General features: G+C 41.7%; 1 protein-coding gene across 1 annotated transcript; it reads right to left on the bottom strand.

Moving 5' to 3' along the window:
* Positions 1-11563: 11563 nt before the first annotated feature.
* LOC127344438 (laccase-8) lies at positions 11564-14204 on the bottom strand. Its single transcript, XM_051370709.2, has 6 exons — positions 14079-14204; positions 13837-13988; positions 13519-13766; positions 12962-13084; positions 11955-12872; positions 11564-11870 (listed from the first exon to the last, which is right to left on the bottom strand). The coding sequence occupies exons 1-6, from the start codon at positions 14169-14171 to the stop codon at positions 11740-11742; spliced, it is 1665 nt and encodes a 554-aa protein (XP_051226669.1). The 5' UTR covers positions 14172-14204; the 3' UTR covers positions 11564-11739.
* Positions 14205-17861: the final 3657 nt, after the last annotated feature.

Here is a 17861-nt window from a genome sequence, read left to right as displayed (position 1 = left end):
AGTAAATATTTTTGTATTTTCAGACTAAAATGGTGCAGCAAATAGAAAACAAGATAAAAGCAATATAAAGGTGTTTCTTATGATAGAAAGTGGACATGGGTTCATGGATTCACTTGACTATTCTCTCTTTTAAGTTGTAGTAGACAAATAGTAATTCATCAATAAGATGCGAGGATGCAAAATAATAATATGAGTAAGATACGCATTCATATGGGTATCACGTCCTAACATAAAGATGATGTAACACATCTCTCTTATACTTCACAAGAAAGGGAAAACTCCATGCAATCTTGTATTATGAATTAACAGAGTATAGCCATAAGTACCTTGACATGATGTTTGAATATTAAATATGCTACCTTGATCAAGCAAGATCATCAGTTTTATCACGTGACGGATATAGCACATGCATTCCTTTTATCCCTAGTGAGGTAGCAAAAAGAAAGGAAAAGACATAAAAGATCATGAATTTAGTGTCACTATTCAATCATTAAAACCATGCTACTCCATCTAATACACACATCACCCCGCACACGTTCTTGCAGAGATGTTGGATCAGAACAAATACTTAAGAACGGGGTACATAATATGCATCTATAAATACATCATACACATAATACGATCAGATCTCATAGCACAATATCATAGAATAAGGATCCACCAGACGGGTATTACAAATATGGCCATAATCATGTGAGACAACTCATACGGCACTAAGAACTATGAAGAACATGAGAGAAATGGAACAAGCTACTGCCACAAACCCGTAGTCCAGGGGTGGACTACTCCCCCTTGATCAAGGTGATGATGATGAAGACATTGGAGAAGGTGCAGATCCCTCCGGCGGTGATCCCGGTGGAGTTTCCCCCTCAAATCTTCTCTGATGTAGCCTTCGTTTTCGGGTTTCTGTCTTTTGCAACCCTCATCTCCCGAGAACTCTTTGGGGCCATATATATAGTGATTTTTTGGTCTAAATACGTTGGTGGGCAAAAAGATCACATAATTTGGACGACCGACAGCCGAAAAGGTGCAGGTGATGCGCCCTACATGTTTGGGCGCGCCACCTGGTCTCCTTTGGGCCTCTGGCCCATCCAGGTGTACTTCCAGGTTCCAGGGTGCTTCTCCCGATGGAAAAATGACGCTCCAAAAATCTCAGACAAATTTGACTCCGTATAGGTCTCTGAAAGTGAAAAATACACAAAACAGGAAATTCCTGTTCTGTAGAGTTATAAACCAAATAAAGGGAATCATTGATAAATCCTCTTAAATCAATGTAAAACATGCTATTATCATCATATATGTTGCAAATGTGTGGGAATTCAATATGATAAAGGAAAAAGTTCATGTATGCATATTTTACATGCATCAACATCCCCAAGCTTAACCTATGCTCGTCCCGAGCATAAAGGTCATAAAACTAACATGAATTTTGGAGTTCATTATATATAGCTTATACATAATCATGCAAAGTATCACAAGGTTTAGCAAGTAAAGAATGACAATAAGTAATATGAACTCATCAAGTGACAAATCTTACATTCTAGAAAGCATGCATAATAGTAAATAATATTGTAAGAAACATGAATGATAAGTAATATGAATCATAAAGCATGCTTAGGAGAATCCTATAGAATTGTTAGAAGACTCTTTATCCTCTCGTTTCATGAATATTTCTTTTGACTCTTGAACACAAGAAAGTAAGCAGGGAATGTATGTGCTAAACCTCCAAAAAAAAATAAAAAGTAGAGATTATAACATATGGTTTTGAGCTATGCAATTCATGTCAACAATAGTAATAAGGATGGGGTACCAAGTATCTCATGTAAGAAGATATCTATGTATCATGAGTCTGACCTCTTATGAGTAAGTGTTCTCATTTTCTTGAATGCTAAGGACTACACCTCTCGTTCCTCAATTTTGGGTTACCAAGACCTTTCAACATACATGTTTCAACCAAGTATCACAATGGGGTACCTTCATGCCGCATGTACAAAAGACCAAAGGATATGGGTACCTCAACTATACCCTATCCATACCGGGACAACATGAACAACAGACATTGAGCATCCTCTCCAATTCTCTCTCACTTTTTTCTCTAACTCCTTTTTCTTTGTATTTATTTTCCTTTCCTTTTCCACTCTCTCTCTCTCTTTTCAAAAATATTTTTATTTTACTTTTTCACTCTCCCTATTAAGGATGCTCGTTGCTAAAACTTTCACCATGATTAAGCATGGCTTCGGTTAGCGGCCCATTGCTCTTCTCTAACAATGTACGCATACTTACTCTTTAATAACCTTCACTTATTCCACAAGAGATAGCCATCAACAAAACAAAAGAAATGATGATCAACGCATGGTGCAACACCCTGAAGGTGCAATGTTGAAAGACTTCCCTAGTAAACGTGGTTACGTTCTAGCTCATTAGACATAATCAGTCAAACCCACAACATGCGTAGTGGTATTTTCCTTCCACACCTTAATTTCTTATGAGCTTTAAATTACACAAAAAGGATATTTTGAAAAGGTTGGAGGTAAAACACACACATTATACTTGGAATAGCAAGTTCTATGTAGGTAGGTATGATAGATATTGGATTTGAGTTGAGCTTGGAAACAAGTCTATGCTTGTGTAAGAATTCAAATCTTTTGGCTAGCAGGAGGTCTAAAAGCTGCAATAGTATTTATAGACTATTCATTCATCATAAAACAATGATTCTTAAAATTAAACATCTATGTATACTAGAAAGAAGTAGCATAGAATAAGGCACATAACAAATCATCACTCAATAGAGCATGTGAAACTGAAATACCATACACAAAATAAATTTCAGCTTTTAGGCATTTCTCCTTTTCTTTTATAATCATGCAACTTAATTTACTTTGAACATTCAGAGATAAATATTTTGGTACAGTAGCTCATGCATATGCATTATAGACACTCAATATGACGTTCCTTTCATTTAAAAAATAAAACTAGACACAAATAAAACAAGGACGCTTCAAGTTTTTGCGAAAATTCTATGTTGCTACAAAAACAGAGTTTAGAGGTGCTCAAACCAGGAGTTTTTAAATGAGTTCAGTAGGATGTCATGGGCATCCCCAAGCTTGTAATATTCATCATACTTGAATTATATTAGTGTGATATTCCACTATTTCCTGTGAAAAAACTTCAACACAATTTTTTTCTTTCCATTCTTTTCTATGAGGTGACATTAGAGGTACAAAGAAATCATGCTTCTCCTATTTTACTCAAGAATAAAATTATATCTTAATGAACCAGAGATCACATAATGTTCTACTCATTATATAATATCAAAAGTTCCAAGTAAAAATCATTTTGATACTCAAAAGAATGGATTCAACATAGTAAGACATAATCTGTCCAGAATTTTTGCTGCAGCAAAACTGAATTTTTAGCACGGCTTAGACACATCAGAAATTTTATCCAATTTACATACATATAGAGGATGCAAATTTACATCTACTGTGAATTTATCAATATTTTAGGAGTTACAAAAAAACACAAAAATCGTGCCCTAAAAGGTGTAGCGTGGAAAACATCAACTCCATATTATGTTTGCAACTTTAAATATTCAAATAGGTAAAACAATTATTTAAAAACCAGAGAGTAAACTAAAAGAAAACTTACATGATACAGAAAGCACGCGAAATAAAAACTAAATATAAAAACATCTCGGGTTGCCTCCCGGAAAGTGCTTTCTTTATAGCCATATAGCTAGGCTTACTTGTTTCAAGTGTGGAACTTATGTGGTAGCATGAATGATGCTACCTCCTTATTCCTCAGAAAGTGCTCCATACACTTCTTGTGTGGGAATTTAAACTTAACATTCCCTTCTTTAGAATAGCTCATGTTGTTCTCAGAAAAGGTCTTCCAAGAAATAAAATACTAGAGGTATTTCTCCCTATGTCCATAACAATGAAATCAATAGGCACATATGTCATATGAAAATCAACCATTACATAATTTAATTTTCCTAAATCCTTTTTGGCTGAATCATCAGCAAGTAACAAATCAATAGAGCATTTAAGCAATTCACATAGCTCCGTTGATATGACAGAAACACTAGATCCTAAATCTAGAATGGCATGATGTGTTTCTTTGTCTATAGATATTAAGATCTTGGGGATCCACGCACCCTTGGGCTTAGGTGCTATCATAGCCTCATTATTATATCTCTGAATCTTTTCTTTAATGACATACTTAGCAATATAGGAACCAAAACCAGCTTGATTGACATTAATAGTGGGATCTTTAGCAAATTTCTCAAGTATATCAATCAATTCATGAAAGCTACATTTAGCAAGATTCAAGAGTGGTTCCCTAGATCCACTAAGAATTTTAATTTCTTCAATTTGTTTATCATTAGCAAGCATAATAGTTTCTTTTTCATCTATAGCATTCAATGCTTCCCAAGATTTATCTATAACTTCTTGCACATATTTAATTGTTTCTTCAGGGCTTTTTTGTTGTAATAGATTTTTGAGAGACACAACTTCTTGTGTTAAGAGATCAAATTTATCAATCAAAGCACCTTTCCTTTCAAATTTTTCTATGAATTATTTATTCAACTCCTTTTGTGTACCAATAAAAGATCTAATGGTGTTTTCTAATTCATTAGAGTTACTACCACTAGCATATTTGTTGGGCACATAAGGTGGCCAACCATAGTTATTATTGTTGTTCCTATACCCATTGTTGCCAAAGTTTCTTAAAAAATTAAAATCCACATTTTCATTGTTGTTTCCAACTAATGCTTGTAGTTATTTTGCTTGGTTATGTAGGAAAGTATGACATCAATTTTATTAGATACATGATTTTCTTCTTCAATTGAATGCACTTTCTTAGTGGGATTAGGTGCTCTTTCAGTGTGCCATTGACGATGATTATGTAACATGCTTTGTAATATGGTTTTAGCTTCAGGCATAATTTTACCCATAAAAGCACCTCCCGCAGCGAAATCTATCATGGTTCTAGACGTTATGTTTAACCCATTATAGAAAGAGTGTAAGATAGTCCATTCATTAACTCCATGTGATGGGAAAGTTCTAAACATGTTTTTAATTCTTTCCCACACTGTTGCTACATGTTCATTATCATTTTTTCTAAATGATAGGATACTATTTCAATTTTGTAAGATCTTAACATGTGGGTAATGCTTTTTAATGAAAGCTTCTTTAAGATCAACCCAAGAATTAATACTAGCAGCAGGTAATGACAATAACCATTCTTTAGCTTTTCCTCTAAGAGAAAATGGGAATAATTTGAGCTGACAATATTGTTTTCCGCATTTATACTCTTGCATATCACAAATTTCACAGAAATAATGTAAATGCATAGAGGCATCTTCACTAGCACTACCACCAAATTTTTACATAGTTATAAGGTTTAATAACCCATTCAAAGCTTTGCGTAGTTATCTCATGTGTAGTGATATGTTTAGCAGTAAAATGATCATTAGGAATGTTTGTGTAATCACACAACTTAGTATTTCTTTCCATCATGATTTTTAGAAGATAGTTACTACTAATTTTATTGCGTTTTTCATTTTTTATGAAAAAGAAGTAACAAGCAAAAACTAAAAGCAAGTAAACAAAGACTCAAAACAAGACAAATAAAATACGATGCAAAATATAAAAGAGATAAGAGAGCTTATAGTGGTGCTACCTCCCAAAGCTTTGGTGAGATGCAGTTTAAGAATATTTTTGTAGGAAATACCTCTTACGCAGCAACCACTATGATGTAACTCTTTTCAGCTCCCCGACAACGGCGCCAGAAAATACTTCCTGATGACGGTTAACAACAACGCTAAAAAGAATCTTGATACGTTGAGACTCCAACTGCAGAGTGTTGTGTCAGCAGAGTGTTTTCCCCACAAGGCTGACTCAAGGGTTTAAATCGAACTCTCGGGGAACTGGTCAAAGGGTATTCTCTTCTCTCTTCTTCTAGCAATCATGTAAGTAAAATAGAAAACAAGATAAAAGCAATATAAAGGTTTAAATCGAACTCTCGGGGAAATAAAAAAAGTAAATATTTTTGTATTTTCGGATTAAAATGGTGCAGCAAATAGAAAACAAGATAAAAGCAATATAAAGGTGTTTCTTATGATAGAAAGTGGACCTGGGTTCATGGGTTCACTTGACTATTCTCTCTTTTAAGTTGTAGTAGACAAATAGTAATTCATCAATAAGATGCGAGGATGCAAAACAATAATATGAGTAAGATACACATTCATATAGGAATCACATCCTAACATAGAGATGATGCAACACATCTCTCTTATACTCCACAAGAAAGGGAAAACTTCATGCAATCTTGTATTAAGAATTAACAGAGTATAGCCATAAGTACTTTGACATGATGTTTGAATATCAAATATGCTACCTTGACCAAACAAGATCATCACTTTTGGCACGTGACGAACATAACACATGCATTCACTTTATCCCTAGTGAGGTAGGAAAAGAAAAGGCAAAGCCATAATAGATCATGAATTTGTTGACACTATTCAATCATTAAAACCATGCTACTCCATCTAATACACACATCACCCCACACACGCTTTTTCATAGATGTTGGGTCAGAATAAATACTTAAGAGCGGGGTACATGATATGCATCTATCAATACATCTTACATATTATACGATCAGATCTCAATCCACCACATTGGTATTACAAATATGGCCATAATCATGTGAGGCAGCTCATATGGCACTAAGAACTATGAATAACATGATAGAAATAGATCAAGCTACTGCCAGAAACCCGCAGTCCAGAGGTGGACTACTCTCCCTTGATCATGGTGATGATGATGAAGACGTTGGAGAAGGTGGAGATCCCTCCGGCGGTGATCCTAGTGGAGTTTCCCCCTCCAATCTTCTCTGTTGCTGCTTCCGTTTTCGTGTTTCTATCTTTCTGCGGCGCTCTCCTCCGAAGAACTCTTCGGGGCCATATATATTGATTTTTAGGTCTAAATACATCGGTGGACGAAAAGATCACGTGATTTGGACGACCGACGGCCGAAATAGTGCAGGTGGCGTGCCCTGCATGTTTGGGCGTGCCACCTGGTCTCTTTTGGGCCTCAGGCCCATCCAGGTGTGATTCCAGGTTCCAGGGTGCTTCTCCCGATGAAAAATGCCGCTCCAAAAATCCCAAATCAATTTAATTCCGTATAGGTATCTGAAAGTGCAAAATACACAAAATAGGGAATTCCTTTTCTGCAGCGTTATGAACTAAATAAAGGGGATCATTGGTAAATCCATATAAATCAATGTAAAACATGGTATTATCATCATATATGTTGCAAATATGTGGGAATTCAATATGATAAAGGAAAAAAGTTCATGTATGCATTTTACATGCATCACCATCACATCAACCGCCGCCCATGGCCTCCTCGACTCCTTGACCCCAGCGCCGATGGATCCCGCCACTCCGACGGTCACCTAGCCGAACTCTGCGCGGCTGCGCATGGTCCGGGAGCACGAGGCAGGCGACCGCTATGCGGCGGTGCCAATCGATCCCGGTCAAGTACAGGTCTCGAATCTGCCATCTACCATCACTTCGAGGCTCATCGGGATGGGTACGAGGATTGCGGCTGTGGCCGCACTACCAGCCATCGGGATTCGATCAGTGGATCCCGTGTTGGGGGTTTTCTCCCCCTCAACCTAGGGTTTGCTTCCGCTAGGGTGGTGGCCATGGCGGCGGGTGTAGAAGGCTCCAACCGGGAGAGGGAGCCTCCACCTGGGTTCCCCATTACCTCGATGCATGCGCCGATGCCATGGGGCCAACCATGTCCGCGTGCTCACAATGTCGTGCCGCCGGTCGCGCTGCCCTTCGGCCGACTATAGACACGTCGGCAACCCTCCGCTCCATCAGTGCCCCATCCTCCGACCGCTGCTCCGGTGCCGTCGCCGCCTCCTCCGGGATTTGGGTTGGGACTTCGTGGAGCACATGTTGGCGCTGGTGCACAGCCTCCTCCTATGACGGGCCCACTAGCGCTCCATCCCATTGTAAGTACTCCATCCCTTCCATATCAGTTTGTGGATCTGATTGATGTCAATGTAGATCTGATTAATGTCAATGTAGGCTAATGTAGATTCAATTGATGTCAATGTGTATTGCATGTTAGTCAGAAGCATGTCAATCATCAGTAGGATGAATGGCATGCTTGTCATTGCCAATGTGCATCGGCATGGCAATGACAAGCATGCCAATGATTAGTAGGATGAATGGCATGCCGATGAAGAACTTGTCATTGGCATGCTGATGTTTAGATTGTCATTATCATGTGGATGAAGAGCTTTTCATTGGTATGCTGATGTTAGAATCAGCATGCCAATGGCAAGCATGCCATTGGAGCTCACCATGGCAACTATAGCGCACGCTTCTCATTTGCATTGTATCTGCAAAACTGGTTCTTCCTAGAAACCTTCCCGGATGGGCCATAGGGGAGGCACGCGATATTGTCGTCCGGGTGAAGATTCGGGACCCCAATGAAGGCTTCATGGATGCCTACTGCCAGGTCTACGAGCCTAGGGTTCATGCTGGCCGTCCTGCTAACTTGGGGCATGGTCCTAGGGAAAGGCTTCATGCGTTCTTCGTAAAGCTGGAGAGCCATTACCTCCTTGCCCTGACTGTGCCGCCCGCCATGGAGCAGCTCCTCATCAAGAAATACAATCTGAAGAACAATGGGCCGCCTGTGAAGGTGGCATCGTACATGGGCGACTACTGCGAGCACAAGGTGCATCACCAGTGGAAGTCTAAGCGAGTTGGCTTCATCAATTCCTGGAGCAAGTTCACAAGTAAGACTCTGCTTAAGGCCGAAGACAACACTAGTCTTCACCCCTGTCGACGACGGCTTCCAGGTCTAGTGTACAGGAAAGAAACCTCCGTGGAGAGCATTTGGAGCTCCAAGAAGCATCGCTAGGGCCCTTGGGCAGATCCACACCATTAAGGTTGTCTGCTTGTTCTCTTTTGTGCTATTGTGAAGTTCTAGTTGTAGTGTTGGCCTTAGGAGGCTGTTGAACACCTTTTTCTGTGCATATACATGCCTATAATGTTGGCTTTTACAGGATGTTGAACATTGCTTTTGGACGTCCGTAGTCAGCCTCAGGTTTAAGTAGGCGTCTTACCACTCTGAAGCTAGGGATTAGATAATGACTACTATGTTGCATGTGTATATATGTGTAGTGTGCTTATGATCGTGTGTGTGCTTTTGTGTGCTGTTGTGTGATGGTAAGGCTACCATATTATAATGTGGTGAAGAGAAGCAAAAGCTGTGTGTCCAAAATGGCAAGCAAATGCATGTGCTTTGGCTGATAATAGATGGCACACTTTTCCCAGGCATTCAAACAAACATGCACTTGGTACCAACTGATGCAACCCAGGACACCAAACGATGGGCCTTTTCTGGATTGCGGCCCACATGGAACGCGAAGTGTGTTTCTTCTCCCTGGCATAGTGGTGCAGAAATCAGGCCCAGGTAACCAAACACGCCCTAAAGCATCAAACCTTGTATTTGATCCATGCTAGGCCAGGGTGTCACTTGCCTCATAATGACCTGAACATAAGTTGGTTCAGAAACACATGTTAGTATCCGTTGGGAAAGATTGGCGCTCTCACACCTGATACGGCTATGCCTATATAGCAAGATCACACCCACGTGTGGTTAAGGTCGTGATTGGTAGCCCACATCGCTTTTGGGGCTTCCTGGCGCATGGCCACGAGGAAATGAGGCAAAAACCATGATGTGGACTTTGTTTGGTAACCCGGCCGAATCATTTGGTTATTTTTGTGGTTGGTGATTGGTTGGTGGTGCCAATGCACAAAATGGTATGATGATGCAAACTGGTATGCTTGGTGGTGTGCAATCTATGTTTGTGGCCACATCTTCTCTTTAATGGTGACCCTAAACATACCACACCACCATCACACAAAGCACACCATCATCAACACAACGAGTAGTAATGAACTACACATCCACTAGAAGCTAATCAGTTCATCACAGACATAGACTAGTAGTTTATCAGTTCATCGCGACTACGAGCATGTAAACCGAGCCCGAGCTACCTAAGAATATCAATTTATCATTACATACTAGTGGTGGTTCATCAATGGCGACCAAGGTGTGTGGAAACCTTCTTATTCTTTTTGACTCTTTTGCTTCCTTCTCAGCCGTAGACTTCATTTCTACCACCCACATTTCCTCGTCCCGCTCATTCCTCTTGTTCTTCCAAGCTTGGGTGTCACCCTGTTCGACACCATGACCATCCTCTCAACATCATTAGGAGTAACATCAAGATCATCTGGGACATGCTCATCGAGGCCCACCCCATGATTTAGTTGTGAAGGATGCAACATGGAAGAACAAGCTTTACTTGAGTGGGAAAAATGTGGAGTGGCTTCTAGTCAAGGATTTTGAACCTATTTTGTAATGCAAAAAAAGCCCTCTCGATGGTGACCTTGAAGCTAGAGTGTCTAAGATTGACCAACTCATCTGCATTTTGTGGTATGTTCCTTGGAGAGAACTCATTCAGATGATACCCTATTTTTCTGAAGGGCGGTAGGATACCTAGCTGACAAGCATAATCTGCATATCCTAGGTAGAACATACCATCATAGAGTTGTACGACACCTGGTCCGGACAGACTATCATTAAGAATGTTTGCATCATGGGATGTTGTTTGCCAACCAGCTAGCACATAAGTGAACTTGGCATCGAAATCAACAGCAGCTAGCACATTCTAGTTGGTGTAGTGCTTCATTCCTCTATATGTTGCTAATTATGCTTTCGGTACTTTGGCAGTCACATGGGTACATCGATTCTGGCTGATTTTGCAAATTGAACATACTACAGAAATGGCGATAGGTATTTCGACCTAAGGAAGTATGTTATTAGAGAATATACCACTATTCCTGTCATTGTAATTAATTTTTGGAATTCACTGTAATTTTAAGATCTATGAAGTACTAGTGTGAGTGTTGTTTGTATGTTGTAGTAATTCAGGCTTTTTGAACCGAGTATGGAAATTTTGTTGCCGGCATTATTTACTGAAGTCTTGCATATTGAAGACTGCCTCTAAACAAAAACTAAAAAAGTGCCTCTATTTTTTGGAAGAACTTTTTGTACTGCTATTACTAGTATACATAGGTACTATTCAAATCTGCCTGAAATTATAATCAAAGGCTTTTTAGAAGAAGTTCCCCAAAATGAAACTAGAGGCGGACCTGAAAAGTGCCTCAGACTAAAATCAAAGGCATTTTTAGAAAAGTGTCGCTAAAAGAAAATAGAGGCAGTTTTTGAAGTGCCTAAACATGTACATTTTGAGGCAGTTTTGAAAAAGTGACGACAATGATATTCCTTGACACCACTAAATGTAGCATATTTCCGCCTCCAAATAGCATTGCCGACACTTTTCCTTGAATTAGCGACATTTTTCTGTGCCTCTGAACAAGAAACATATGTATGTCCAATAAGATGGGCTTCGGTGAGCTTCACATTGTTGATCATGATCATGTTGAGCATAGCATTGATTTTATCCATATTGTCAACGGCGAGATTAAACACGAGATTTATCCAATAAGAGGGGATTTATTCAGAATCGATTGAAAGCTTTGAGGAATGTACAAAGCTTTCAACAGATGTATCAAATTAGACACGCTCACACAACTAGACAGACAAATAACCGCACAACTAGGAGTATACAATAGGGTTGCGCTCAGTAGCATTTCGGGTAGCCATCGGGAGGCGGAGGAAGTATATTGGGGGCCGGACCGTCAAGCACCTCAAATACCATTCCCAGCCCCAAGGGCACGTGAGCATCCAAGTGACAGTGCATGAACCACATACCTGCACAAAACAATCATCGCACTAGGTTCAGTTACTAACCATAACTTTGCATTAATTTCATGAAATAATGGATGGAAGGCTCACCTGGATTATTTGCCTTGAACCGTATCACAGCCCATCCGCCGCCTGGCACGGCGACCGTGTTGCGCACCTGCGGGTTCACGAGGTTGAATGTGCTCCTCTCCGTCGGGTCATAGCGCCCGAGCCCCTGGGCCAACACGAAGAAGTTGTACCCGTGGAGGTGTATCGGGTGGTTCTCCGTGCCAACTTTGCTTTTGTACTTCTTGCTCTGCAGCACCACCTCCACCACGTCGTTGTACATCACCTTCTTTACGGACGTCGCCTTCCTGATCGTCGGCAATGACGGCGGGGACATCGGGAAGTCCTCCGAGTACACATCCGTTAGATCATCGAAGAGCGCATTGAGAAGCGACACCTTCTTCGGGAGCTGGAACGAGTACCCATTCATGAACGCCACGAGCGCGTACCCCTTGCATTTCGTCTGGTCCGGTGCGCATGGCTCCTGGTCCAAACCGAACTCGACAACCATGCTATGGTTCACAGCTGTTGGCACGGCTGGGTCGTCCGATCGAGCCAAGCCGGTGAGAGACCAGTAGAAGTTGTTGGCGGTAACCACGTCATTGTGGGCCGGCATGGATGGCATGGAGGCAATGGTTTCGTTCGGTGCTCCTTCGTACTTGATAATGCCGGTGGCGGTGCCGTTGTTGAAGGGGATCGAGGCAGTATTGCTGTCGAACACGGTGGCCGCCATGTAGTACAGTCTCGGAGGCGCCAAGGTGGTCATGAGGGCATCCACCGTCTGCCCCGGTGCGATGGCGATGACGTCAGTGGTGTAGGGGTCGGTGTAGCTCGCATCGACGGCCACCACAGTGAAGTTGTGGCGGGCCACCTTGAAGAAGAGCTCGACATTGAGAGCAGCGTTGACGATGCGGAGGAGGTAGGTCTTGTTGGATGCTACCTGTACTTCATAGACACCGGCACCTAGTATATGCTCGCGGTTTCAGCAGGTTACGATTTGAGTTGTGTTCAATTTCACTTGTAAATTGTAAGCTAGATCCGCGGCGTTGCACCTTTGCAGGAAGTGTGGTCCCCTGGCATGCCGTTGATGGTGAGCGCGTCCGAAATAGCCGGTCCTAGGCCGGTCAAGTGCCCATCAATCTCCACATCGTTCACATTTTTGTTCCACCACTCACCTGTCAAAGAATTGTACGCAAACATTTCATGGTAATTGCAGGAACAATATATTTTTTAACAAAGCCAGTTCTTTCAGTAGTTTGCAGGTTGCTACATGTTCACTCATTGCATACAATTGTGGTTTTTTCTCCTTCAACCGTATAAGTGAGAGCTTATGACGGTAGTTGAAAGTATTTTTAGCCAGGCTGGTTGACATCATATTAGCGGCATGCATAGTTGCTATATGCTACTACTTCTATTTTCGTTGGTTAATAAATATTTCAATCTTATGTGATTCTTGAGATGTTATATTCTTCTGGATACTGAACTTTTTAACAAAATAGTATGTCTGCATTAATTGATGCAGAGGTCGTAGTCTTACTCTCTTTTTTGAAATAAACATTTATATACATGTTTATCAAGTTAGGAATTAGGAATTTAGGATGCATCATACCGAATACAATTGGGATTTCTCCATACGGCGCCGTGAAGGGGTAGCCAGCGGTGCCATTTCTGGGCTTTATGATGAGGGCGCCATAGATGGTGGCTCGGAGGAGCGAGGAATGGGCGTGCCACCACAGGGTGCCCTCCTGGCCCGTAATGTTAAACTGGTAAGTGAAGTTGCCAGAAGGCTGTATGGAGCAGTCCGTTATCAGGTACGCCCCGTCGGCCCAGCCATTCAGCAACTGAAATATGCCGTGCCTGCAATTAACGAAAGAATAATTAGACGCGAGCTAATTTGCAAGCAGGATGATGAAGCTTTGAAACTTGCCAGTGCACTGATAACGAGTACGGCGATTCGTTCACAACGTGGACGACCACTGTATCGCCTTCGTTGGCCTCTATGGTCGGTCCGGGCAACTGCTTGTTGGCCGTGTATATCACACTCTCCGTGCAAAGCTGAGACATGTTCGTGGCGCCCACCTGAAATAATCAAGATGAAACACCATCCAGCTGCAACTGTTATGCCACACTATATATCAAGCAGCTATATATTGGGTACCAGAAGTTTACATTGAAGGTGTGCTCCACGACCGCCGCGCGCGCCCCGGCCATCGCTACGGCCGCGCAGAGAGCCAGCACGATCATGGCTGCCGCCGGCTCCATCTCCCAATTCCTCGATCGGCAGATCGAATAAACAAGCCAGTACTAGTTACTACACTATAAGCTCTTGAATGTCCTATATATATACACACATACCCACACGTGCTACTACTTTCTACTCTAGTAGTAATGACCCAATAGCGTGAGAGCTTTCCCTAACGATGTAAACAGACTGCGACGGCGCGCGACATACATATAATAACCCTGAGTTGGTACCATGTCGCATGCACTGCTTGACCTTTTTTTTAGGATCTTCGTGAAGTCCCCGATTGTTCCAGGTAAAGTCTGCCATTGTTCCAGGCGATTTCAAATGCTCACTCAAAAGTGCCCGCCACCAACCGTATGCATTGGACCGGCATTTTACTTGATCATGATCATTTTGTTGAAGCAAATCATCATCATCATCTTTCGTGTTTATGTTCCTTCAGGAAGTTCCTATGGTTTGCTTTAAATATTAAACGTACAAGTGTATCATTCTTCTTGCATTTTGCAAGGAGATCAGTGTACAGTTCGGCACGCGTCCGTGCTAACACTAGATTGTGCGCTACCAGAAACAGCCTATTCAATTTAGCTAGGCTATGAGTTATGATGATTACTAGATTTTGATGCGCGCCTTGACCACGGCCCCGATATTCCGCACTGATGGTCATTTTGTAATACACTTGATAATAAGCTAAGAAAAACGCTATGTTAGCATTTATACAAATAATGGATAAAATGTTATTTCGGAATACTCATATAACCTAGTCGTTTTCACAATATGTATATATTACACATATAGCCTGAGATGAAACAACAAACACAAAGGACAATCAGTTAGAGTCATAGTCGAAGTCCTCAAAGTTTCAATTGATTGCCTCATCTTCATTTGACTCATAGCAGCCAGAGAACTAGTCACCTTTAGCTGCAGTCTCATGCACATGGATACGCCCATAAGGCTTGAGCATGGTAGTTGAAAGCGGAAAATACATGAATTTTCAACTGAACAATCCAATCTAGGCCTTACAATGTGGCATATCAAAATACATACAAATACAAAATGCTGAAAAATGCGCAGTTCGTACCAAAGATCTATATCTTTACACAGATACATTGTGACATCTTTGCCCAAGTGGAAGGATCCATCTGTCCTTGCCAAAGTGACGCAACTCACAGAAGTACCAGGGTTAAAATGCGCTGTAGAAAAAGCTAGCCACCAATGTATTATTGTCCACTGCAAATTAGATGATAAGTTATCAGGATTATTCGCACCAATAATGTGGTAAATCAAAGAACAATCGTTTAGATAATATCATACTGCATAGAAATGCATGTTGAATCACCAAGCTTAATGATTCACATTCAAACTCTTGGAAAATTGAGAAACGGTGCAAATGTGATCCTTGCAAGAGAAGTTAATAATGAGCAAAGGTACCTCCAGTAAAGCGGGCCTTCTGGCCACCACACACGATGAAGAGAGACATGGTGGGGGCAGGGAAGCTCGGCGAGGATAGGGGGCATGGGATCCCTGCAGAAAAACAAAGACATGTCAAGCATTTGGATACTCGAAGCGGGGTCACAATATTTGACAACCTGAACTCTCATTCACAAGTTAATTAATTAGGTAAAATAGGAACCAACTATAGTAACTGCGCACACTACTGCATGTTGTAGTATACAATTTATTGGTATAACACTCTCAGAAAACGGTTCCATGGACACTACACCCAACAGAGTGACAACAAAAACATCTTGGATCTAAAGGTGTCCAACCATATTACCTCATCACAAAAGATCCTCTACAAGAGATCTCTAGAACCTCCATGTCAGAGCGAACTTGGCAGGTAAGTTCCTTTTCAACCAGGATCCAGAAGAAGCAATTCGTCGACTACTCCATGACGGGACCTATATATGTTGAGTTCTACGGGGCTTATGCTTGATGCTACAGTAAGGCTGCAATGAATAAGTTCTAGGGTTTTGGGAAGTGCTCCCTCATATATTTATCTCAGTTTTTTCATTATATCTAAACTTAGTTGGCTACTACTGTACTCCGGTTGTCGGACGTCCGCTCTGTGCACTGGTTCCTCTCGTCGTCCTATTGGGACCGGTCAGATGTCATGTTTCTGTTGGAGATATGCCCAAGAGGCAATAATAAAGTGGTTATTATATATCTTTGTGTTTATGATAAATGTTTGCATACCATGCTATAATTGTATTAACCGAAACATTGATACATGTGTTATGTAAACAACAAGGAGTCCCTAGTAAGCCTCTTGTATAACTAGCTTGTTGATTAATAGATGATCATGGTTTCATGATCATGAACATTGGATGTTATTAATAATAAGGTTATATCATTGGATGAATGATATAATGGACACACACCCAAATAAGTGTAGCATAAAATCACATCATTAAGTTCAATTTGCTATAAGCTTCCGATACATAGTTACCTAGTCCTTCGACCATGAGATCATGTAAATCACTTATACCGGAAGGGTACTTTGATTACATCAAACACCACTGCATAAATGGGTGGTTATAAAGATGAGATTAAATATTAGGAAAGTATGAGTTGAGGCATATGGATCAAGAGTGGGATTTGTCCATCCCGATGACGGATAGATATACTCTGGGCCCTCTCGGTGGAATGTCGTCTGATTAGCTTGCAAGCATGTGACTAGTTCACAAGAGATGATATGCCACGGTACGAGTAAAGAGTACTTGTCGGTGACGAGGTTGAACAAGGTATGGAGATACCGATGATCAAACCTCGGACAAGTAAAATATCGCGTGACAAAGGGAGTCGGTATCGTATGTAAATGGTTCAATCGATCACTAAGTTATCGTTGAATATGTGGGAGCCATTATGGATCTCCAGATCCCGCTATTGGTTATTGGTCGGAGAGGAGTCTCGACCATGTCTACATAGTTCACGAACCGTAGGGTGACACACTTAAGGTTTGATGTCATTTTAAGTAGATATGGAATATGGAATGGAGTTCGAATTTTGTTCGGAGTCTCGGATGGGATCCAGGACATCACGAGGAGGTCCGGAATGGTCCGGAGAATAAGATTCATATATAGGAAGTCATTTTCCAAGTTTGGAAATTATCCGGTGCATTTATGGAAGGCGCTAGAATGTTCTAGAACCTTCCGAAAGAAATCACCATGGAAGGTGGAGTCCCGGTTGGACTCCACCAACCCTAATTAGCCAACCAAGTGGGAGGGTGGAGTCCATGGTGTACTCCACCTTCTTGGCCGGCCAACAAGGGGGGAAAGGGAGGAGTCCCTGTCCCCCTAGGTTTCGTCCATATGGAAGGTTTTGAATTTGGGTCTTATTCGAACCTTTGGGCAAGCCTTAGGGATTCCACCTATATAATGAGGAGGAGAGGGAGGGGGCCGGACATAACAATCCAGCCGCACCCCCCAAGGGCTGCCAGGCCAGCACCCCCTCTCCCCAAACCCTAGCCGCCTCCCTCATCCAACTTCTCCCGTAGAGCTTAGGCGAAGCCCTGCCGGAGATCTCCACCGCCACCGACACCACGCCGTCGTGCTGTTAGGATTCCGAGGAGGATCTACTACTTCCGCTGGTGGAACGGGGAGAAGGACGTCGTCATCAACACCGAACGTGTGACCGAGTACGGAGGTGCTGCCCGACTGTGGCACCGTCAAGATCGTCTACGCGCTTTTGAAAGCGGCAAGTGATCGACT

The sequence above is a fragment of the Lolium perenne genome, chromosome 3, assembly GCF_019359855.2.
Source record: "Lolium perenne isolate Kyuss_39 chromosome 3, Kyuss_2.0, whole genome shotgun sequence".
Classification (NCBI taxonomy): domain Eukaryota; kingdom Viridiplantae; phylum Streptophyta; class Magnoliopsida; order Poales; family Poaceae; genus Lolium; species Lolium perenne.
This window is presented reverse-complemented; position numbering and strand designations above follow the sequence as displayed.

What these genes read in the sequence shown, in the direction of transcription:
- LOC127344438 (XM_051370709.2), bottom strand. Translation starts at nt 14,171, where the DNA reads ATGGAGCCGGCGGCAGCCATGATCGTGCTGGCTCTCTGCGCGGCCGTA. An exon ending in AGAAATCCCAATTGTATTCG is followed by an intron (nt 13,085 to 13,518) that starts GTATGATGCATC and finishes ATTCTTTGACAG; the next exon opens with GTGAGTGGTGGAACAAAAAT. An exon ending in GGACCACACTTCCTGCAAAG is followed by an intron (nt 12,873 to 12,961) that starts GTGCAACGCCGC and finishes AGCATATACTAG; the next exon opens with GTGCCGGTGTCTATGAAGTA.